This window comes from Hypanus sabinus, chromosome 8 (assembly GCF_030144855.1).
Source record: "Hypanus sabinus isolate sHypSab1 chromosome 8, sHypSab1.hap1, whole genome shotgun sequence".
NCBI lineage: Eukaryota > Metazoa > Chordata > Chondrichthyes > Myliobatiformes > Dasyatidae > Hypanus > Hypanus sabinus.
This window is the reverse complement of record NC_082713.1, coordinates 35,169,081-35,194,776: the sequence shown is the minus strand read 5'-3', so window position 1 is coordinate 35,194,776 and position 25,696 is coordinate 35,169,081. Positions and strand designations below refer to the sequence as shown.

The following is a 25,696-nucleotide window of genomic DNA, read 5'->3' as shown; positions in this document are numbered from 1 at the left end:
TCATTCCTAGATTCTACTAACTACAAACACCTGCTTTCCATCAGCAAATGCAGTATAAAAATCCTGTGACCACAACTGGGTGCTGCCAGTATGTTGAAGTGTGTATGAGTAACCTTGGTCCATGGTTCTTAGGACTATCAGTTCTAGTCTAGCATCATTCCTGAATTCTCTACTAAAACCAAGACTCTGGGTAAAGACTCCCTTGGCACTAATTCTGCACTTGGTACGACTGTAATGCCTCTGCACCCATGTTCAGCACTTGGGTATGTTCCACTGCCACGTCCTTGTAACACTGGAATGAAAAAGACAATGCCCAAGAACAAAAACCCTACAAAAAGTGAGGAATCCAGTCCAGTTTATTAGAGCCAAATCCCTCACTCCAATTGAGCACATCTACAAATTCTGTTAACACAAGTTAGAAGCATTCATCATCAAGGGCCCCCACCATCCAAGCTATGCTCTCTTCTTGCTGTTGCCAGCAGGAAAGGCAGCGTAGGGTTCCATGGTAGCATAGTGTTCATCATGAAGACAGTACAGTTCAAGGCATCTGAGTTCACAGTTTAATTCCCAACTCCACTGTAGGAAAGTTTATACATTCTTCTCTTGAGTGCGTGGGCTTCCTTCTGGTTTTCCAGCTTTCCCTCAAAAACATAGGTTAATTGGTCATTAGAAATGGTCCTGTGATGAGGCTGGGGTTAAATAGATGGGATGCTGAGTAGCATGTTGTGTTTGGCCGGAAGGGCTTGTTCCATGTTGTCTCTCTCAATAAAAATGTTAAAGAATAGAAGGAGGTACAGGACCCTTAAGTCCCACACCACCAGCTTCATGAACAGTTACCATCCTTCAACCCTCAAGTTCCTAAACAAGCTTGGAACCACCTCAGCAATGAACTGAATGCACAACTTATGGACTCACATTCAAAGACTCTACAACTCGGGTTCTTGGCAATATTTAAAAGGCAAACACGAGGAAATCTGCAGATGCTGGGCATTCAAGCAACAAACACAAAATGCTGGTGGAACGCAGCAGGTCAGGCAGTACCTATAGGGAAAAGCGCTGTCGAAGTTTCAGGCCGAGACCCTTTGTCAGGACAATGGTTTATTTGGCAATATTTATTTATTTAATTTTGTACTTGCATAGTTTGTCTGCTTTTGCAAATTGGTTGCATGTCAACCGTTCTGTGTAGTTTTTTTTTATCCTATTGTATTTCTTTGTTGTCCTGTAGTAAAAAGATTCTCAACATTGTGTGTGTGTGTGTGTGTGTGTGTGTGTACACCCTTAACTCCTGGTGGAGTCATCAGGGTGCTGTGATGACAAGCTTTCTGCACTGATCTTTTTGGTGATTACTCATCATACAGTGTGTCTTGGGCATCTGAAACCTGGTGGAGCCCATCCCTCTCCAGGATTTTTGGAGCCATCTGGATTCGAACTCAGGAGCCTTTACTCCGAAGTCAGGCACTGATGCCACTACACCACCAGTTCCAAAATAGTACTAACAAGTAATACACACAAATTGATATATATGCACTTTGATAATAAACTTATTTTGAATTTTGAATGAAACTAGATTACCAGACTGCAAAATGATTAGAAAACTTTGCTGGACAACTGTGGTGAGGCATATACTGTAGATTGGGAGGAGACTCCAGTGAACTATAAACACTGTGGACAGGTTGGACTGAATTGGCAATGCTATTTATGTTATATAATTTGTCAATTCTCCTGTACCTGATAAAAAGAATGATGAGTGTTTTTTACAAGGTCAGAATATTCACTTTACAATCAACTGAGTCCTTCTAAATGGTGATCACCATTTTAAAGACATGGCAACTTAATTGTGAACAATGTTCTGCCGTTAAGTTATTGTAATCTATTTATGGATCTATTAGTTTAGGGATTAAAATGCTCCTGATCAGCACCAAAACAAAAAGTCAGACGATCTCTTTGAAAAGAGCCCATGAGTTGTTTTGCTGCTGGCGTCTTCATAATCAGAATCGGGTTTACTATCACCGGCATGTGACGCGAGATTTGTTAACTTAGCAGCAGCAGTTCAATGCAATACATAATCTAGTAGAGAGAGAATAAATAACAATAAATAAAGTAAAACATAATAATAAATAAACAAGTAAATCAATTACATATATTGAATAGATTATTTAAAAATGGGCAAAACCACAAATGCTGTATATTTAAAAAAAGCGAGGTAGTGTCCAAAGCTTCAAAGTCCATTCAGGAATCAGGGAAGAAGCTGTTCCTGAATCACTGAGTGTGTACCTTCAGGCTTCTGAATCTCATACCTGATGGTAACAGTGAGAAAAAGGCATGCCCTGGGAGCTGGAATTCCTTTATAATGGATGCTGCCTTTCTGAGACACCGCTCCCTAAAGCTGTCCTGGGTACTTTGTAGGCTAGTGCCCAAGATGGAGTTGACTAGATTTACAAACTTTTGCAGCTTCTTTCGGTTCTGTGCAGTAGCCCCTCCATTCCAGACAGTGATGCAGCCTGTCAGAATGCTCTCCATGGTACAACTATAGAAGTTTTTGAGTGTAATTAGTGTATTATTTTGAGTGTATATGCTCTTCACGGTACAACTAAATAAGTTTTTGAGTGTATTTGTTGACACGCCAAATCATATCAAACTCCTAATAAAGTATCAAGCACAACCCGCTGGAGGAACTCAGCAGGTCAGGCAGCAATTGTGGAAATGAACAGTCAACATTTCGGATCAAGGCCCTTCATCAGGACTGAAGAAGGAGGGGGCAGGCACCCTATAAAGAAGATGGAGGGAGGGTGGGAAGGAGAAGGCTGGTAGGTGCCAGGTAAAAAACCAGTAAGAGGAAAGATCAAGGGGTGGGGGAGGGGATAGGTAAGAGAGATGAAGAAGGAATGTAAGGGGAAAGCACTATGGGTAGTAGAAGAAGGAGGAATCATGAGCAGCTGGAGGAGGCAGAGTGAAACTGGGATGGGGGAAGGGAGAGGGAGGGAATTACTGGAAGTTGGAGAGTTCAATGTTCATGCCAAGGGGCTGGAGACAACCCAGATGGCATATGAGGTGTTGCTCCTCCAACCTGAGTTTGGCCTCATCATGGCAGCAGAGGAGGCCACGTACGGACATATCCGAAAGAAATGAAGCAGAGTTGAAGTGGGTGGCAACCGGGAGATCCTATCTGTTGTGATGGACGGAGTGGCCTAATAAATTATAGCTGCTGTCTTGCCTTCTTTATGACCCATTGGTTTCTCATTGGTTTGGCACTTCTGACAGTGCAGCATTCCTTGTGTACACCGAATTGTTAGTTTATACTTTGAGCTTATGTTTATCAAGTAGTGAAATGTAGTATTCAGGTTGTTCTGTTTTTGTATCTTTAACTCAGGAAAGCCCAAAAAAAAGTTGAGGGCAGTCGCATTCTCAGCAATGCCTTGAAGAATGTCTACATTTTTAAATGGAAAACTTTTCTCATATTTACACATGCTTAGAACTTGATAAGCTAATCTAAATTGACCAATTAAACATCAAAAACTCGCTGGCTTTGTAATCACTCGGCAGAAAGTCTTCAGATTCTTAATACATCGATATGAAATTTCTTCATCTGCTTTTTAATTGCAAGTATCAGCTTACTTAAAATAAGATGATGGACTTCCATTATAACGTAAACGCACAAAGAAATTTGAAAGTCACAGTGAGTTTAGGGCCACAAACATTTATTACAGAGAAGGAGATCATTAACCAATCATACTTCTGTTAACTCTTTGCTGGAAAAGTCCAATTAATCTGTATTTGTAAAATTTGTAAATATTTGGTTCTTTTCCCTTTACATTTTCCACCTTTCCAGCTTGTCCATGTTTTATCAACAATCTTTACAGACCTCATTCTTTGGAAATTCTCCTATTTTTGTGCTGCCAAAACTTTTATTTAACCTAGCTCTATGCTACCTCATTGTTAGCCAACATCCTTTATCTCCTTTGCAGCACAACTGACTGGTCCTAATAAACCTTTTCATTAGGAAGTGCCTGAGATATGTTATAAAACACTTTCTTCTGAAAATCTATAAACACTTGAAAATCCATATACACTCTATTTACTGAATTGCCTTTATCTGCAAAATTGGTCACAACTTCAGGAAACTCTATTAAATTTGCCAAGTACAATTTGCTTTTTTAAAAAGTCAATGCTGGCTGCATTTGATGATTCAAAGACTTCCTAAGTACAAATTATAGTTTGTATTAGTTTTCTTCACACTGACAAATCAGCTGATTTATAGCTTTGAGGTTTACTCTTCTCTCCTAAAGCAACAGTAATTTCACTCAAAAGTTAAGTTAAAAAAATCTACCCAGGATGTTCCTCCATAGTTTCTTTTCACAATCTGGGATGCTTGTTATTAGACATTTGTGATTTTAAATTTACCCTAATTTTTAGCAACTTACTTCTATTATCCTCTTAGACACTCCATTTTGTAGTTGCAGTTTCAGATTATGAAAGAATGTACTTATCTTTTCCAACTAGCTGCACAGTTAGATGCAGGGATAGGTTTGTTCTCTTGGTATTATTTAATTATCATGGATATAAAAAAATTACTTCTTTTACATTTATCTGCTGGTTTTCTTTAATATTAAAATGAACAATTAAGAAAACTGAATGACAGAGGTGAAGTGCAAGTGGGAGACCTTGACACAAAGGTAGCATTTGACCAGTGTGAAATCTAGAGATGCTGTTAAAGCCGAAGTCAACAGACACCTGAGGGAAACACTCCAATAACTTGAAATGTAACTCACATAAAGCAGGATGGTTGAGGTTTTTGGAGATCAATCATCCAAACCTAGGACATCATTCCAGGTATTCTCAGATCATTGTCCGAGACCCAACCATTTTCAGCAGTTTCATCAGTGATCTCACTTCCATCATAAGCTCAGAAATGGTGATGGTCACTAACGATTGCACAATATTCAATTGCGTTCACACCTCCTCAGCCAGTTCAGTAGCATATTCCCATATGCAGCAACATCAACATTTAGTTATGGCTGATAAGCGGCAAACAATATTTGTGTCTCTCAAATGCCAGGCAATGGCCATCTCCAGCAAGGGAACAAACAATATGATGAGTCTCCCGCCATCAGCTCCTTAAGGATTGCCATTGATCTGATATTCAGTTGGACCGGCCATGTTATTATCATGGCAAACAGAGCAGGTGAAAAACTAGGTACGGTGCTGCAAATGACTCACTACCAGACACCTCAGTGTCTTACATAAGAATTAATTCCTTCCAGTTGCTCACTCAGATTACATTGACAGTAAGTCAAGTCAAGTCACTCTTTTATTGTCATTTTGACCATAACTACTGGTACAATACACAATAAAAATGAGACAACATTTTTCAGGACCATGGTGCGACATGAAACAATACAACAACTACACTGAAACTACGTAAAACAACACAAAAACTACACTAGTCTACAGACCTGCACAGGACTGCATAACGTGCACAAAACAGTGCAGGCAGTACAAATAATAGGCAGTACAATAAAGACAATAGGCACAGTAGAGGGCAGTCTAGGCTCTGGGTATTGAGGAGTCTGATGGCTTGGGGGAAGAAACTGTTAGACAGTCTGGTTGTGAGAGCCCAAATTCTTTGGTGCCTTTTGCCTGATGGCAGGAAGGAGAAGAGTTTGTATGAGGGGTGCATGAGGTCCTTCATAAAGCTGTTTGCTTTGCGGATGCAGCATGTGGTATAAATGACTGTAATGGTGGGAAGAGAGACCCCGATGATCTTCTCAGCTGACCTCACTATCTGCTGCAGTGATGCAGCTGCTCAGGATGCTCTCAATACAACCTCTGTAGAATGTGATGAGAATGGAGGGTGGGAATAGAGAATTGACTTTTCTCAGCCTCCGCAGAAAGTAGAGATGCTGCTGGGCTTTCTTTGCTATGGAGCTGGTGTTGAGGGACCCAGTGAGATTCTCTGCCAGGTGAACACCAAGATATTTGGTGCTCTTAGTGATCTCTACAGAGGTGCTGTCGATGTTCAGTGGAGAATGGTCTCTCCGTGCCTTCCTGAAGTCAACAACCATCCCTTTTGTTTTGTTCACATTAAGAAACAGGTTGTTGGCTCTGCACCAGTCCGTTAGCCACTGCACCTCATCTCTGTGTGCTGACTCGTCATTCTTGATGACGAGACCCACCACGGTCGTGTCATCAGCAAACTTGATGATGTGGTTCGAGCTGTGTGTTGCAGCACAGTCGTGGGTCAGCAGAGTGAACAGCAGTGGACTGAGCACACAGCCCTGGGGGGCCCCCGTGCTCAGTGTGACGGTGTTGGAGATGCTGCTTCCGATCCGGACTGACTGAGGTCTCCCAATCAGGAAGTCTAGGATCCAGTTATAGAGGGAGTATCTACCAAACCCACCAACTCTTCCATCAGAAAGCAAATAGACAACAAGCACATAGGAACTCCACCGAATGCAGGTTCTTCTCCAAGTGATATATCGTACTGACATGAAAATATATCACAGATCAAAATCTGTATTTCCCTTATCAACAGTGAAGAGACAAGAAAATTTGCAGATGCTGGAAATCCAAGCAACACACACAAAATGCTCAACTCATTTCCGTACCTGCTCATCCCTTTCCCGTTCTTCCATGACCTTATACACGCTCCTATCAGAATGTCCCTTCTCCAACCCTTAATATCTTTCATCTATCAATTTCCCAGTTGTTTACTTCACTCTTCCCCCTCTCCTGGTTTCATCTATCACCTACCACCTTGTATTTCTTCTTCCCTTCACCCCCCACCTTCTTGCCTTAACTTCTCATCTTTTTTTCCAGTCCTGATGAAGGCTCTCAGCTGTTTACTCTTTTCCACAGGTGCCACCTGGCCTGCTGAATTCCTCCAGCATTTTGTGTGCAGTGGATGTGCCTTCACCAGAAAGGCCATAGTGGTTCAAGAAAATGGCTTATCACCAATTTCCTCAGTTAGAGATGGGCAATACAGCTAGCCACAACAGTAATGTCCAACACTGGAAGTGAATTTGAATCAGGGTGGTCAACCTTTTACATTCCATGCATCAATTTTTTCACACACGAGTTCAGATGCGCCATACAACTCTTGTACCCCCATTCCATTCCTGTAAAAATATGTTAGTATAGACATGTTTAGAGTTTTTACATGATATATTGATTTAATATAAAAAGAAGATAAACATTACTTACCTTAATGAGACTTTAACAGATATATGTTGTTTTCTTTTGATTTCTTCCTTTTTCTTAATCACATATTCTTGCTGTAACTCAGACCCAAGCACTGGCTTCAGTTTCCTTCTATTTCAGTCTGATGTTGTGTTTTATAGTGTCTATTAAGATCGTGTCTTCTATTATGTGAGAAAGTGTTTTCACAAACAATGCACAATGGTTTCCTGACGGACCCGCTAAAAATAAGAACTAATTTTCCCACTGTTCCTTAAATTCACACTTACTATCTCTTTCTGCTTTTCTTTTGCTTATTTTCTTTTGCACTGTGATGGGTAACTGAATGTAAAAACAAGGCCTAATTTTCAAAAAAGTACAAAACTGCAGGTGTTCACAAAGGATGAACAAAGCACAACTCTATAGCGCAAGAGTGTCAATTGTAAACTGGCAAAAACCTGCGACGCACCGCTGGTGCAGACGCCTGGCGCCTCAGGGTCAAACAAGTATCAAACATGTATTGAACAGTTATGGAACGACTGCAGAACAAAGTCCTTCTTTCCTAGTTTGACTCATTGAACATCTTTTCTAATTGAAAATTGATTAATGTGAAAGAAGATAGCATTCAACAAAAGATGTGCACAAAATAATAAAATTGCTAAAAATAATTGCTAAGTTTTAGATTTATTCTCAGTAAAACCCATTTCTAGCTCTAAGCTACTTGAATTCCTGTTAAAGATTTTTTTTCTCTACAAATCAGTTTTTGGTTAATACTTTTTGCATGAGTAGGCTTACTTTTTTATTATTATCACTGGGGTGCAATGCGCCACTTTTGGCGCATGCGCCATAGGTTGGCCATCCCTGATTTAAATGGATGCTGTTATACAGTACCTCACAATTTCTTTCTGTACATCTCTCATACTTATTTATAGCAATGCTTTCTATAATTAACTATGCCCTTCAAGTACCAATTTAGCTTTACTCCTTTTAATCCCAATAAAACTATATGTTCATAGTTTTTAAAGGCTTCAAAGAATGAACTTCGTTTATCGTTTATAGCTTTGACTTGATATTTTCAGATTTGTTCCTTAACTTTTAATTAATTTGTGATGAGATGCATTTTTATCTCACTGCATTTTTTCAGTTTAATAAACAACAATTGACTTTGGTTCCTACTTAGTTCATCACTGCTTGATAACATACAAGCATAAATACAAATTAAAAGCAGAAGTAAGATACTTGGGTCTTCTCTGCCAGTTATTAAAATTAAGGGTGATCTAGATGCAACTTCAATTTTGCATTCCCCATGGCTCTGTTGCTTATTAAGAATCTAATTTTGGCTTAAAATTATTCAAAGACTGCTTCAAACATCCTTGAAGGAAGAAAGTTCCAAAGACTAACAACTCTCTGAGAGAGAAGAACATTGTCTAATTTGTTTCAAATGAATAAACCTCATACAGTAACCTGAGTTATGAAATAAAATGACATTTTCGCATTTACTGTTTCATCTCCTTTTGCTCTTCTAAATCCAAAAGATACAAGTCTAGATTGTCCAATAGTCCCCAAAAGAAAATCTGCCTATTCCATTCAATAGCCCAGTAAACCTACTCTGAAATACTTCTTTAAAAAGGTAACAAATGCAGTCCACAGAAAAGATTAAAGAAAGATAAGCTTTATTGTCACAAGTACATCGAAATATTGAATCACAGTGAAACTCGTTATTTGCGTCAATGACCAACATAGCCTGAAGATGTGCTGTGAGCACCGGACAAGTATGCCATGCTTCCAGTGCCAACATAACCTGCCCACAACTTACTAACCATAACGCATATGTCTTTTGGAAGGTGGGAGGATAGTGGAGCACCCAGAGGAAACCCACATAGTCATGGGGAGAACATGCAAACTCCTTACAGCCAGCGGCATGAATTGAACCCCAGTATTCCGATCGCTAGGGCTGTGAAGTGTTAACTGCTATATTACCAAGCTCCTCTTGATTGCACTCTTCTCTTTGGCAACCGTCTTAGACAAAACCAAAGTATTCTTAGACACTCGTAACACAATTAAAGAGTTTCAGAATGAATACCATGCTATTGCTAAGAGAGATTATTTTGCCCTTTGCAATGAGTTTTCTCAGGCTTTTTTTTTTTGCTGAAGCCTTAATTCATGCCTTGCTTGTCACTGAGTTTGACTGTCCCAATATGTTCTTGGGTAGACATTGTTCTTCCATTCACAGTACTATTAAAATCGTCCAGAACACTGTTTTTGAGTTCCATTGAGCTATGTTCAACCATAACTTTAACATTTATTGACCTATACTAGTTCCTATTTGAGAAATTTTGACATTTTAAAGCTCCCATCCTTGCCTTCAAACCACATTAATGCTGTAATTTCCTCAAACCCCACAACCCTCCAAAGTATCTACCCTCCTCAGAGTCTGAACACTTGAACGTAGCAGCTTCAATTACTCAGCCACTGGTCACTGTGCTTTCAACTTCCTAGCTCTGGAATTTCTTCCCTAAAGCTGCCTAGTTCTGCCCTCATTTACAGGGATTCTGAGAATCAAATATATCACCAACGTTTTAGTCATCTGTCCTAATATGTTTCAGTGTTAAATTTTCTTTGAAAATGCATCTGTGAAATGTCATAAGTATTTTTTATTAGGGTCAAGTTTCTCTCTAAATACAAGTTATTGTTGTAGAATTTGTTCAGCACCTTTCATAGGTAAAGATTTGGCCTTCTACTAGCCAAGCTTATTCTTTTCTTTCCTGTACCCCCACCAACTTCCCACACTACCTCCTCACTTCTTGCCTCTGCACTTAGTCATGAACTGTTACATCTCTAATTTCTTCCTTCTGCAATGAAATGGCAACAACCACAAATGTTTTATTTTGCTTCTTCCTTGACATGCTATTTAACCTGCCAGTGTCTTATCATTTTATTTCAGGCAAGAAGATTGCTCGGAGTCCTCTTTACAGTATGCCTCTGACGGGAGTTCCCAAATTACAACAGTGTTCTGTGTACCAATCAATTCTGTCTGCCAGGTTGAAGAGGTTGAGAGGCAACAGAACAATGATGCACTGTGGTCACCAACAGAGTACAGACAGAGAATGCAGCGTCGGGCATTAATTAGTATTCCTCATTGCACAGCAAAGCAAGTCAGCATTTTTCAGAAATTGTGCTGACCGCGTCAAGATTCTCTGTAAGGCAAACTCCCCACAACAGAAGCCCTATAATAATTCAAATTTCACCACATCAGCAGTTCACTGCATTGCTAACAAAACTACTTCCTCCTTTATCTCCGAGTGTTAAGACTCCATAGTACGGACGACTTATTGAAAGGAAGAGAGTCAGAAATTTCTTGAGAATCCAATATTTTACACAATGCTTATATAATACAGATAGTGCAGTCCTAATATAATGCAGGAAGTTTTAAGTGTGGAACAAACTCTCCTGAAACCTTTCATCATGGGAAAAATAAGAGCACTGATTAGTTTCTTGGGAATCATGGAAATTACAGTATGTATTAACCACTGTGCTCTTGCTCGTGTTAAATCTTTTAGCAGAGATACATACTCCACCTATGTCTGTTTTGCAAACTTTTGTAGTTTTATTCATAGTCTTAAAGTTAAAGAGCATGGAAACAAATCTGTCGTACCAACTGGCTCATGCCGACCAAAATTCACCATCCATGCTAGTTTCCTTTTCCAGACTATTACCTTGGCTGTTTTAATAGAGGATGTCCAATTGGAATTGTCTTTACCTGAAAATGTAGAAACAGTGTATTCAGAAAATAGGACATACTTATACTGTCGATAGGTGCCTCAGAGTTCTCTGATATCTTGCACTGTGATGGTACATGCCAGTTCCTCTTCCAAACTATTGAAGCACAGAAGACTATAGTAGCATCTCTATGGTCAGCTCCCTGTCTCTCAGCTCCCTTTTATATAGAATACAGCCCCACATCATTTCTGTGTGTACTGCTGTTTTCCTATGAATTCTCTCAGGAACTTTTAGCTTCCTCATGCATAAGATTTGCAATTCAAAAGCTGAATTGGCGCATTTTCTTGATCACCTGTTTGCTTCTGAGCACTCTTTACTTACAATGTCATCTCAGTATAGCTTAATCGAGATTGTTAAATTCTATTCGGTCTCACAGGAAAAATTTATATATTCCCTAGTGCATAAATACTTATGTTGAAAAGCTGAACAAGCAAACTTACTGCTCATCCGCTGGACTGTTTAAGCCCTTAATATGGCATATTTATGTCAGTCATATTAATATTCAGTACTTACCTTTGTGGTTAGCTTCTGGTCTTATGTTCCTTCCTGCTTTGCTGATATTGCAATTAATGTTTTATCAAGCCATTTTTTCCATCCCACGGTTAATATCAGGTGATTCTGTGGTAACTTGATTGACAGGTGCCAGACCTCTGCCACCAAGTTGTCTTCCATTACTTTCTAATCTCTATTTGTACGTAGGATTCTTCTGGACTGGACTAAATTCAAAGCCTAAATTTATATGCCAATTGCCCCACAGGGATTATCTGCAGTCCATTATTTTAGCATTTGGTACAATTAACTCTTCAAATTTGTGCTTAAAAAAGAGCTTAACTCAAAACTTAAAAACAGTAGCAAGCATTATCATTTGGCCCTCTGTGCCTTCACCACCCATGCAATGGATTATGTCTGATCGTTTACAGTACTGTGCAAAAATCCTAGGCCAATACATATAGCTAGGGTAGCTACGACTTTTCCACAGAATTGTATTTGACAATGTGGCTGGAGGGTGAGTTTGTAACTCTGACAGGAGTGGTGAGATTGGAGTGCTACAGGAGGGGTGTGGGACAAGTGGCAGAGAAGGAGTGCCACAGCGATGGATGTCATGCGTTCAGACACTTCCAGCGCTGAGCACCCTGATTCCAAACAATTAGTTTATTGATTATTACAGAATGTCTCCCTGGTGCTTCCCACTCCCCCTCCTCTCCCTTCTCCTTTTAACAACCTTGATTCCCCTCTCCATACTCCCTTCCCACTCTCAGTCCATAATAGAGACTCATATCAGAATCAGATTTATCATCACTCACGTACATTACAAAAATTGATTTATATTTTACAGCAGCAGTACAATATAATATATAAAATTACCACAGTACTGTGCAAAAGTCTTAGACACCCTAACTATATATAGTATGTGCCTGAGAGCTTTGTATAGTACTGAACCTCGGTGCCACTTTCCTGTGAGTGAGTGAAACCTCACCGTTTTCTTGGGTTCTGAAGGTTTACTCACTTCGGTGGGATGAAATATCTTCTCCCTTCAGTTCAAAGTCGCTCACCTCTTATTTTGAGATTGATCTTTTGTTCCAGATTTTTCAGGCTGGGGACTTATAATTAATGTTTCCAGGCTGTCAAGCAATATTAGAATTCTTGATTTTTTCAGTAAGATCATTTTTCATTATTCTGAATTCTATAGAGTATAATCCTAGTAGGGCAATCTCATTCAAAGTATTATTTGGCTGAAGGAGCAAATTATAACATATATATGAAAAATAACCCATCTATTATGAGAGGAATTAGCATTTGTCACAAGTGTGCATTCTGTGATGAAGTAGAATCATCTTTAATTTGGTACCATAGGATCACTGTCACTGGAGATGAAAATGTCTCATTTGTTTCATGTAGTCAGAGAGGATTCAGCTATGGTTTATTGTTGAGCTTGAGCGACAGAAGCTTTATTTGGCATTTGCCTAGAGTATGGTAGATGGAAGAGCCACTGATACTTCATCCTATGATAACAGCATTCAGTGTGAGTTTAAAAGATAATATTTTTTTATTATGTTTTTTGTGAAGAGTCCTCTTTTATTTGTTACATTGAGTTGCTGAAATACAAAAGTTGATTATTTTTATTGATCATTTATTGGTCATCAAGAAAACCAATGTTCTAGCAGGAAGGATTGAACTTCCATTTATTTAACATTGTTTGCTAGACATTCTAAAACATTTCTCAAGCAATAAGTCATATTTGAAGGAGAGTAGCTGTCATGATGAAGTTAAATCCAACAGTGGATTTTACTTTTGAATATCAATATAAAGTTGTTCTACCCTTTGGTTTGTGGGTTGAAGAATGAATGTTTTCAATAGACAATAATAGACCATAGACAGTAGGTGCAGGAGTAGGCTATTTGGCCCTGTAACCCACTGGTCACAGCCTGCCATTCCGAAAGGGACCCGTTAATCGCTACTCTTTGTTTCCTGTCAGCCAGCCAATTTTCAATCCATGTCAGTACTCTGCCCCCAATACCATGTGCCCTAATTTTGTCCACTGATCTCCTTTGTGGGACTTTATCAAAAGCTTTCTGGAAGTCCAGGTACACTACATCCACTGGCTCTCCTTTGTCCATTTTCATAGTTACATCCTCAAAAAACTGCAGAAGATTAGACAAGCATGATTTTCCCTTTATAAATCCATGCTGACTTGGACTGATCCTTCTACTGCTATCCAAATGTGTCGTAATTTCCTCTTTTATAATTGACTCCAGCATCTTTCCCACCACTGACGTCAGGCTAACCGGTCTATAATTCCCTGTTTTCTCTCTCCCTCCTTTCTTGAAAAGTGGAGCAACATTAGCCACCCTCCAATCAGCAGGAACTGTTCCTGAATCTATAGAATATTGGAAAATGATTACCAATTCATCCACGATTTCTAGAGCCACCTCCTTAAGTACCCTGGAATGCAGACCATCAGGTCCCGGGGACTTATCAGCCTTCAGAATCAACAGTCTATCCAACACTGTTTCTTGCCTAATACAAATTTCCTTCAGTTCATCCTTTACCCTACTTCCTTTGGCCACTATTACATCTGGGAGATTGTTTGTGTCTTCCCTAGTGAAGACAGATCCCAAGTACCTGTTCAACTCATCTGCCATTTCCTTGTTCCCCATAATAAATTCACCCGTTTCTGTCTTCAATGGCCTAATTTTGGTCTTAATTTCTTTTTTGCTATTCACACACCGAAAGAAGCTTTTGCTATCCTCCTTTATATTCTTGGCTAATTTACCTTTGTACCTCATTTTTTGTTGGCGTATTGCCTTTTTTGTTATCTTCTGTTGCTCTTTAAAAGCTTCCCAGTCCTCCGGTTTCCCGCTCATCTTTGCTATGTTGTACTTCTTCCCTTTTATTTTTATACTGCCCTTTGCTTCCCTCATCAGCCATGGCTGCCCCTTACTCCCCTTAGGATCTTTCTTCCTCTTTGGAATGAACTGATCCTGCGCCTTCTGCATTATTCCCAGAAATACCTCCCATTTTTGTTCCACTGTCTTCCCTGCTAGGGTATTGTTCCATTGAACTTTGGCCAGCTCCTCCCTCATAGCTCCATAGTTCCCTTTGTTCAACTGTAATACTGACACATCCGATTTTCCCTTCTCCTTCTCAAATTGTAGGTTAAAACATATCATATTATGGTCTTAGTTATTCCCACAACATCGTACTTGCCAATTTCCAACTGAGCCTCAAGCTCATCTACTTTAATCCTTGTACTTCGTGCATTCATATATAATACTTTTAATTCGGTACTCCCCTCTCCTTTCATATCAATTCTTATTTCACTTGGCCATACTGTATGATCTCTTCTTGAGCTTTCTACTCCATTGATTCTGTTGTCCTTTTTAACTTTTCTTATTTCCACTTTCCCTTTAACTCCATCCTGATACTTCCAGTTCATCCCTTCCCCCCCACTACTTAGTTTAAACACATCCGTGTTGCAGTGGCAAACCCGTCTGCCAGAATGCTGGTCCCCTGCCTATTGAGGTGCAACCTATCCCTTTTGTACAATTCATCCCTACCCCAAAACAGATCCCAGTGGTCCAAGAATGTAAATCCTTGCTTCCTGCACTAGTTCCTCAGCCACACATTCAGATCCATTATCTCCCTGTTCCTGCCCTCTCCAGCACGAGGAACTGGAAGCAAACCAGAGATAACCACCCTGGAAGTCCTGTTTTTCAGCCTCCTTCCGAGTTCTCTGAAGTCCCGCTGCAGAATGTCCTTCCTCTTCTTCTCGGTGTCATTTGTGCCGACATGCACTACCACTTCCGGCTGTTCACCTTCACCCTTGAGGATTCCCTGCAATCGGTCCATGATGTCCTGGATCCTAGCACCAGGGAGGCAACACATCATCCTTAAATCTTGCCTGTTGCTGCAGAAACCCCTTTCCGTACCTCTTACTACCACGGCTCCTCGGCTCTGCTTCTGCACCAATTTTCGGCTCGCAGACCTGTCCGCCTCTCAGACTGGCAGTATCTTCTGTCCTGACAGCTTCCAAGAGGGTGAACCTGTTTACGAGAGGTACATCCCCTGGGGTCTCCTGTACTTCAAGCATTCTTTCCTTCCTCATCGTCGCCCCCTTTCTCTCTTCCAGTATCCTTGGTGTAACAACCTCACTGTAGGTCCTGTCCAGAAAACCCTCGTTTTCACGGATAAACCTGAGGTCATCAAGTTATTTCTTCAGTGCTGAAACATGCTCCTTCAGAAGCTGAATCTGGACACACTTTCCACAACTTTAGCAGCCGGGGGCACCATCAGTGTCCCTGACCTCCCACACCATGCACGTAGCACACTGAATCAGCTTAGCGGTGATGTCTTCACCCTCTGCAATTGTGCCTGGCGTAGTCTCCTCGCCGAAGACTCTCGAGCCAAAGACTAGCACTTTTCACACCAGGCACTTCCCTCAACTGGGCCGCTTCCCATTTTCAGTTTTTCACTTTATTTATTTATTGACATACAGCACCTGTCTGGTCTTTTGAGATTTACCACCCAGAATACCCCAATTTAACCCTAGCCTAAACAAGGGACAACTTCGACCAGTAGGTATTTGGACCGAAACACCCAGAAGAAAGCTATGTATTCACAGGGAGAATGTACAAACTCCTTATAGGCAACGGTGGGAATTGAACCCTGATCACCTGTATTGTCAAGCATTGTGCTAAGTGAAATTATACATCAGACTGATAAAACTTCCTCCACCTTAAATTTAACTTTGAAAACAGTTTATAGATTTATCATAATTTAATTACAATACTTTGCATATATCATCATAATGTCTTTTTCAACAGAATAAAGATCTCAGAAGAAATTGATACAGATGAATTTACTCTCCCACTGTTGCCAATGCAACCAAAACATATCACATGATGATAAATTGCCCTGGAGTCATGTGAATTACATTGAAGGAGAATGTGAAATTCAGTTGGGGGGGGGGGGGGTGGGGAAGGATAGCCAAAAAAAGCAAAAATATCATTATTGACCTGATATTTCAAACAGAAAAACAGTTTATTCATCTTTCATTACATTCTATTTCCTTTCTATTCTCAATAAATTTGTCAGCATACATAATACCCCACATTTCTGGAAAACCTTTACAAGTATTTGATAAGAAAATTCATAACTAACTTTCTTGAGATACAAGTGAAGTGAACATTATGCAAATATTATGCAAAATGTTAAATAAAATTGTGTGAATGATGCTAAGTAACGGTATTTATAGGTATTAAAAAAAAAGCTAGCCAAAACTAAGGTATTATTGTACTCTACTTGGGACTTCTTTTCTCTGCCCCATAAATAAGTAAAAATAATGGTATGCACATATGTTATGCATTCAGTGCAAACAGGAATTTCAAGACTCATAAGTCTGAAATATTGATTCACAATCCTCAGATTGTTACTCATAGTCATATGTGTTATTGAAGAGGAAAAGCATAGTAGTCAATCACATCTATTATGATGACATAAATAAGTGACCGCAAAAGCTAGAATCTGGAGAAAAAAAAACTGCCGAAGGAACATAGTGGGACAGGCAACAGCTTTGGAGGCAGTGCATTAGTTGACATTTTGGGTTGAGGGCATAAATAAGGATATCTATTATGAACTGGTTAAATGCACATACTGGTGATTCTTTCACATAGAAGAGAAAGTCTGCAGATGCTGGAAATGCAAGCAACACACAAAAAATGCTGGAGGAACTCAGCAGGCCAGGCAGCATCTATGGAAAAGAGTACAGTCGATGTTTCGGTCCAAAATGCTGACTGTACTCTTTTTCATAGATGCTGCCTGGCCTGCTGAGTTCCTCCAGCACTTTGTGTGTGTTACTGGTGATTCTGTTCTAGTATAGGCAGGATAGAAAGGTTAATGAAACAAGGTGATTCTATCATTTTTATTACTAAACACTTTAATTAATTCTCCTAAACTTCACACAGTCAATTGTCTTTTGCATATTTGTTGCTTGTCCGTCCTGTTGTGTGCAGTCTTGCATTGATTCTATTGTATTTTTTGGATTTACTGTGTATGCCCGCATGAAAACGAATCCCAGGGTGGTATATGGGGACATATTGAGTTCTGATAATGTTTACTTTGAACTTTAAAAGTGCCCTGGTTTATAATAGATTCATAATGATGTTCTTCAGCTTCTCTGTCTAACGTTGGAGAAAAGTTATCCACTGAGAAAGACCATTGAATGTTTATAAGAAAACATCATAGTGCTTTTCACAACTTGAGGATGTTCCATGGATTTATTCCAAAAAATATACTTATGGCATATGGTCACAGTCCCAATGTAGGAAACTTAGCAGCCAAAGATCACATAACAAACTCACAGATATAGTAATTTAATGATGGCCAGACAATGTGATTTCAGGAGTTGGTTTTAGATAAATATTGTTCAGGCCACCATAAAGGTTCTCCTATTCTTCAAAGTTACATTATTATGTATTAATTCATCTTTATCCAAAACACTGATGAAGATCTAGCTGAATATTGTACCTGAACGAGGATTGATTGTTTAGTATGTTCCACTGGGAGAAAGAACTAATCATTCAAATTATGATGAAAAAATCATCAATCTGAAATCCATTCTTTATCCATACATGCTTCCTGTCCTGCTAAATATTTCTACTTTTTTTCTGCTTTTGATGTAGATTTCCAACATTTGCACTGAACCTATAATTTAAACTTACTTGTGTCAGTTGAAAAGCTTCACCAGCATATATTATGAGAACAAAAATGGAAGAAAAAAGCTTTATGTTTATGTACATCTAGCATTGCAAAGCCATGAAATACAAGAGCAGAGAAATAATTCTTGTGTTTCATAGTTTAAAAGTAAAACCACAACTGTATTGCATTCAATTTTATTCCCCACAGCTAGAGCACTGCATTCAGTTTTAATCTCCACAAGCTATTCAGTTCTAATCCCTACATCTGGAATTATTCAATTAATTCAATTTTCCACATCTGGACTAGTACAATCAATTCTATTTTCCACACCTGGAAAACTACAATCAGTGTTATTCCCTCTATCTGGAGTACTCTAATCAATTTTATTCTCCACCCCTTCCCTATCTGGAGTACAGCAGTCAATTCTATTCTCCACAGCTGAAGTACTGCAATCAGTTTTTATTCCCCACAGCTGAAGTACTGCACTGAATTCTAATTTCCACATCTGGAGGACTTCAATTAATTTTGTTCCCCACTGCTGGAGTATTGCAATTAAATGCATTCCCTGCAGTTGAAGTATTGCACTCCATTTTGATTTCCTACTTTGTTATGTAGCGCTAGAGAGATATACAGGAAAGGTTTTTTTCAGAGTCACATTAAACCTTGAACTTGGTTATGTACATATGGGGACTGGGTAAGTTTTGTTTCCTTGCTCTCTTCTAAATAATTAATGCTGATTCTTCACTAATAAGCTAACTTATAGATTAATTGCCCGGCTGTATATCTATTTATACTCAAAAAGCAGTTCTCAGGAATCTGATGTCCTGCCATAGAAAAATACTTTAATGTTATATTCACTGTTAAAAGCCTGAGGTCTCGCATTATGTTGGTATAAGAATTTTCAAATAATGCATTAAGAACCCATCACATTCACAAAATTCTCAAGTTAATATTCATGTTTTGAAGAAAAATGTTCTTTCTATATTCATGTGTTTTTTTCTATAGTTTATAATTTTTAGCTAAACAATTGAATTCACTTAACACAGCTTAATTATATTTACTTCATCCCTTCCCCTCCTGGTTTCACCTCCTGATTTTCTCTCTCCTCTCCCCCACCTTTTAAATCTACTCATAATCTTTTTTTTCTCCAGTCCTGCCGGAAGGTCTCGGCTCAAAACATCGACTGCACTTTTTTTCCGTAGATCCTGCCTGGCATGCTGAGTTCCTCCTGCATTTTATATGTGTTACTTAATTAGGCTTAAATATTTTTTAATCATTTATGCTACCGTTCATGAAGTACATAGAGGCACTTTCTGTGGTAATTTGTGCCCATGTGAAATTGTTTTTATATGTTCAGCTTTACTCAGATATCTTTGTTTGCCAAATAAGAACATCTTCCCAATGCTCTGATGTATATTTAATACTCTCCTTTCTGAAATTTATGCAAATTAAGAGATATGAAACAAAGTGCTAGCATCAAATGTGCTTACACCATTGTCAGGCATAGATTAAAATTTCTTAAGCTCAAAGATTACATTCAAGTGTGATATATAGAAGCAGAAGTTGTTGGAAACACCAACAGGTTAGGTGGTATCTGTAAGGAGAGAAGTAGAAGTCATTGTCCTGAAATATTCATTCTTTGCTTCCTTGTATGGATCTAAATTGTTTACTATTTCCACAGCTTTTTGCTTTTATTTAGGTTTCAAAAGATGTTTGATTAAGTATGTTTAGTTTGTGGTCAAGTTTGCTACTCAGAATAAAGAAGCAAGAGCTCCATGCATAGAAAATTTGTTGAGTAAAAGATACTCCAGTGGTGAATGTTTGTGCTTCATATGAGAAGAAAGACATGGTATTCTCCCTAGAAAGTGAAACTAAGATAATTGTTTTCTGTCATATAGCTTAACGGACTTGGTTATCAAAGTTATAATTTCCAAATTTGCAAATGACACTAAACTTGAAAGTGTATTAAACTTTGTAGAGAGTAATAATTGACTTCAGGAGACTGTAGACACTGATGAATAGTCAGCTCATGAATTTCTGTGCAGAGAATTGATGCATATTACATTTCGGTAGGGGGAGAAAAGGGAAAGATGTAAAATTTAAACACAGTTCAGGATCAGAGAGATCTCAAGGTATATGTGTATAAGCTTGTGAATGTGAGAGAAATTCTGATAAAGCTATGGAAATTTGAGCTTTTATTTATAGAAGCATGGAGTACATGTGCAACAGTATTCACTGGAATTTAGAAGAATGTTTGGGAACCTCATTTGAAAAGGACTAGATTGAGTTGATGTGGAGAAGATGATTCTTATAGTGGGGGGTATCCAGAACTAAAGGGCACAGCCTCAAAATTAAGGGACGACCTTTTAGAACAGAGGTAAGGAGGATGTTTCTTAGCCAAAGAGTAGTGAATCTGTGGAACGCTCTGCAATAGACTGCGGTGGAGGCCAAGTCCATGCATATATTTAAGGTGGAAGTCAATAGTTTCTTGATCGGTCAGGGCATCAAAGGATATGGTGAGAAAGCAGGTGTATAGGGTTAAGTGAGATTAAGGATTAGCTTTGTTGAAATGTTGGAGCAGACTCAATGAGTTGAATGGCCTAAATCTGCTCCTATGTTTTATAGTCTTATGATATAAGGCAGCCATGATGAACTTTCATAAAACACTCATAGGTTTGGTTACAACTGGTGTAGCTCATTAAATTCAGGCTACCACACTTCAGAAAAGATCAGCAGGCTTTAGGGATGGTGCAAGCAGCTTTTTTTTTTGTTACATTTTATTAATTTTTTAGCGATCCAGATATTAAGCCTGAGAAGGTAGTGATAGGGCAATTTCGAGAATTGCTGCAGTTGTTCTATGAGTCACTTCAACAATGCTGTTGAAAAGGCAGCCCCAAGGATGGTTTACAGTTTGCGAAACATGCAAATTGTGCTCTTCCCTTCTGTCACTGTTTGTTTTGGGAACAGAGATCAAGGGTTTGGGAGATAGCTGTTAGAGTAGCTTAGATGGGAGTTGCAATATATTTTGCAAATGGAACACAGTGCATTTGCTGTGTGTTGGTGGCAGAGAAATTGAATATTTAGGTGGTTCTCAATTGCCAATTATATAGGTTGATTTGTCTTGGATATTGCTAGCTTTTTGAGTTTCTGTACTCATCCAGGCATGTAGAGTATTGCATCAGACTCCTGATTTATGTGTTATGAATGATGGAATGGTTTTGCTCTGTCAGCAGGCGAGTTGTTCAATCAAGAAGAGATTAATAGTGGAAACATAAGAATTGACAGTCGAGAGTTGTTTTTATGATTGAAAGCCTGTGACCAATAGTGGATTATACAGATCAGTGCTGGGACCCTGTTTGTTATACACATGAATAATGAATAATTGGCTATCAATAGAGGAGATGTGATCCATAATTTTATAGTTGACACAAAAATTCATGGTGGCATTCAGAGTGAGAAGGATATTCTTAGAGTACAGGAAGATATTGGCCAGAGAATTTTCAAGTGAACAGTAACCCTGGTAAATAAAAGGTAATGTACTTTGAAGGATACATATACATAAATGGTCAGTCAAAAGATCCTAAAGCTGATTACACAGGTAGATATGGTGGCAAAGAAGGTATATGGGAAGTTATAATACAGCTTTGTAAAACATTGATTAGACCATGACTGGAGCACTATTGCAATTGAACACCACATTTTAAAAAGGATATGGTTGCACTATAAATATTTGTTCTCCTTGGAGTGGAGGAGACTGAAGAGAGATCAGTCTGAAATATATAAAAATTATTAGAGAAATAGACAGGGAAGATGGGAAAAAACCTTTACCCATAACTGAGGCATAAAATACCAAAAGACAAATTTAGGTGAATGAAGATGTTTAAAGGGGTTTGGGAACATTTCTGTCACCTAGAGATCGGTTGGAATCTGGAATGTACTTCATGAGTGGGTGATGGAAGTGAGTATTCTTAGAACATTTAAGAGTTATCTAGATAAGCATTGTATAGCCAGTGATTAGAAGATGATGGGTTAAATGTTGGTAAAAGACATTGGTGCAAGTGAAAATTGATGGCAGGTCAAATGATGTTGTCTTATTTTATGACCTGAAGACATCCAGCACTTGATCTGCTCCTGTAACAATGATTTTAAGATATTGTGCCAAATTTATTCACGCCTCTTTTACCTGCCACCATACTTCTGCTGTCAAATCAATAACTTTTACAGAATTCCAGTCTATTTATGAGACTGGAACCAATTGATCTTGAGAAGGGTCATCTTAATCAGCATACATAAAATATTTGATAGACCATGGCTTGTTATACACCTTGTACAACTTTCTCTAACATTGACTTCACTTGGTGATAAAAGTGCAAACTGCTGCTGAACTGGAGAAGCAAAATGCTATTGTGGCTCCCATTTAGAATTGGGTTGAGATGGTGGCAGGCAGAAGAATGTTTGTCCATGTGAAAATAGCATCAGAGCCGTATTAGATCCTATTTAATGTTCACACCACAGTGAATGAAATACAAAGTACTTCGCACGACTGCCCAGAGCCTGGCCAAACATCACTGTCAAGTTTTCAGATGTTTCACTGTGGCACATTTAAAAGTGTACAGGTAGAATACAAGAAACCAATGAAACCTAATTCTGATTCAATACAACAGAACTGCCTTTCAAAAATATGGATTTATCATGATTTTCTATAATGTGAAGCTGCATCATGTACAAGAGACAAGAGTTAAAAATATAATTTTGTTGATTACTGTGTTTTCTCACACAAATTTTATGAGTGAATTTTGTCCCATATTTCATAGGTTTACTAATAATTTGAGAATTCACGTCCATTTGAAATGAGAGGTAGTCAAACTTATATTTATATTCTTACACTAATTTGAATGACTACTTACTGGCTGTGCTACAATGAACTTTTGATGCAAGAGGCAAAAAAGCAGAAGATCAGAGAACAAGAAAAAGAAACTTTGAAGATCTTATGAAACTGAAGGATGGACACAAAATCACTTCCTGACCCAGATTTATCCCCTTAATAACCATACATTAAAACTGATATTTAAGTGTTTCAGAAAGGATTGGAAAAACTGTTCAATATCCGTAGGCTTATTTCAATGTAAGATGAATTCCTATGTCAGGTTTTCAGACAGACTTGCTGGATACCACTCACAAGCTGAAACTTTTTGCTATTTCTTTTCCTCTTGCAAACAGAAATTGCCAATGGCAAAATTCTGTTTCTTCCACAAATTACATGATTGAACTTGCCCAACCCAGCACAAATGTGAAACTGATGTGTTCTGTATAGAAAACCAAATGGTGCATTTTCACAGTTGGAGACCGAATCAAATTGGAATTGTTAAGTCAGAGTTTGATGCACTACTGATGTTTAGAATGAAATGTGTTGAGTTGCACTGAAACGTGAAGTCCAGCAACATTACCTCTTCTTTTTTCCAGAATTGCCTGCTGGTTCTCACAGCAAATTCACATTCAGACCCCTACCGCCACCACCTCCGCCTCCACATGGTTGCACTTGCAGAAGTCAACAAACTCAATCCTTGGACTCTCTGCAGAGGAATACAATGACAGTGCAAAGCCAGCCCAGCCCAGCTTCCACAGAACCACCTGCCAATGCCCAGCAAGATTCAGCACAACTCCATAATAGCTGGGTGCTTAACAGCAACATACCGTTGGAGACCAGGTACACATTTCAATCTCATCAATTATTTAAAATAATGAATCTGATTTGCAGCAAGCAGAATATCAAGTGACATACTGTATATTGCTTGTCTAATTTTATTTGCATGTTTAACTTTCATAGTATTAATCATGGCATTGTCTGAAAATGTAAGTTAATAGTATTAACTGCTATTAACTCAGACACAAACTATTTAATATTCCACTTTAATAGGACTGCCTTTCACCTGAAATTGCTGTGCTATTTGGACATAAGTAGCACTAACTGCATTTGTTTTTCTATCTATTTGACAGAATATATGGCAGTATTATCTCAAAGAAACAATCACTGGTTCATAATTTTGATATCCTATATTGTTAATGTGTCAGTAGAGCCTTCATAATCTGAATAAGTCAAGTTGAAGTACACTGCAAAAACTGAGAAATATGCATAATTCCCATTTCATGGTTATGGCTCCATTTTCCTTAAATGTAGTTTCCAATGAGCAGTCATTATCCTAATGTTATGGAGAGTATCCCACAGCATTGTACTGTAGTTGGTCTTTCCACTGGACAATCTTTTCCTGAGATGTTAACTTTATAATTTCAATTTCATTACTTTTTTCCCCAAAGAGAATGTAGATAATAAGAAAGTGGATGTGCAGGAGCTTTTGGAAAGCATCAATTTGGATAAGTCACTGGGACTAGAAGAGATGTACTCCAGGCTACTGTGGGAGACGAGGGAGGAGATTGCTGAGCCTCAGGCAATGATCTTTGCATCATCAATGGGAATGGGAGAGGTTCCGGAGGATTGGGGGGTTGCGGATGTTGTTTCATTATTCAAGAAAGGGAGGGGAGCTAGCCCAGGAAATTATAGACAAGTGAGTCTTACCTCAGTCGTTGTTAAGTTGATGGAGAAGATCCAGAAAGGCAGGATTTATGAACATTTGGAGAGGTATAATATGATTAGGAATAGTCAGCATGGCTTTGTCAAGGGCAGGTCATGCCTTATGAGCTTGATTGAATTTTTTGAGGATGTGACTAAACACATTGATGAAGGAAGAACAGCAGATGTAGTGTATATGGATTTCAACAAGGCATCTGATAAGGTACCCCATGCAAGGCTTATTGAAAAAGTAAGGAGGCATGGGATCCAAGGGGGCCTTGCTTTGTGGATCAAAACCTGGCTTGCCCACAGAAGGCAAAGAGTGGTTGTAGACGGGTCATATTCTGCATGTGACCTGCCTCAGGGATCTGTTCTGGAACCCCTGCTCTTCATGATTTTCATAAATGACCTGGATGAAGAAGTGGAGGAATAGGTTCGTAAATTTGCTGATGACACAAAGGTTGGAGGTGTTATGGATAGTGTGGAGGGCTTTCAGAGGTTACAGTGGGAAATTGATAGGATGCAAAACTGGGCTGAGAAATGGCAGATGGATTTCAACCCAAATAAGTGTGAAGTGGTTCATTTTGGTAGGTCAAATATGATGACAGGATATAGTATTAATGGTAAGACTCTTGGCAGTGTGAAGGATCAGAGGGAAGTTGGGTCTGAATCCATAGGACACTCAAGGGTGCTGCGCAGGTTAACTCTGTGATTAAGAAAGCATACGGTGTATTAGCCTTCATTAATCATGGGATTGAGTTTAGGAACCAAGAGGTAATGTTGCAGCTATATAGGACCCTGGTCAGACCCCACTTGGAGTACTGTGCTCAATTCTGGTCACCTTACTATAGAAAGGATGTGGAAACCATAGAAAGGGTGCAGAGGAGATTTACAAGGATGTTGCCTGGATTGGGGAGCATGTCTTATGAGAATAGGTTGAGTGAATTTGGCCTTGGTGCAATGGAGGATGAGAGGTGA

At 38.9% G+C, this 25,696-nt stretch overlaps 1 protein-coding gene across 1 annotated transcript in view; it reads left to right on the top strand.

Annotated features, from left to right (window-relative positions):
* LOC132398041 (teneurin-1-like) overlaps positions 1 to 25,696 on the top strand; it is a 742,532-nt gene that overhangs the window by 362,642 nt on the left and 354,194 nt on the right. Inside the window, exon 3 of the mRNA XM_059976960.1 lies at positions 23,614 to 23,857. Coding sequence (XP_059832943.1) covers positions 23,614 to 23,857 — 244 coding nt within the window. The remainder of the gene's footprint in view (positions 1 to 23,613; positions 23,858 to 25,696) is intronic.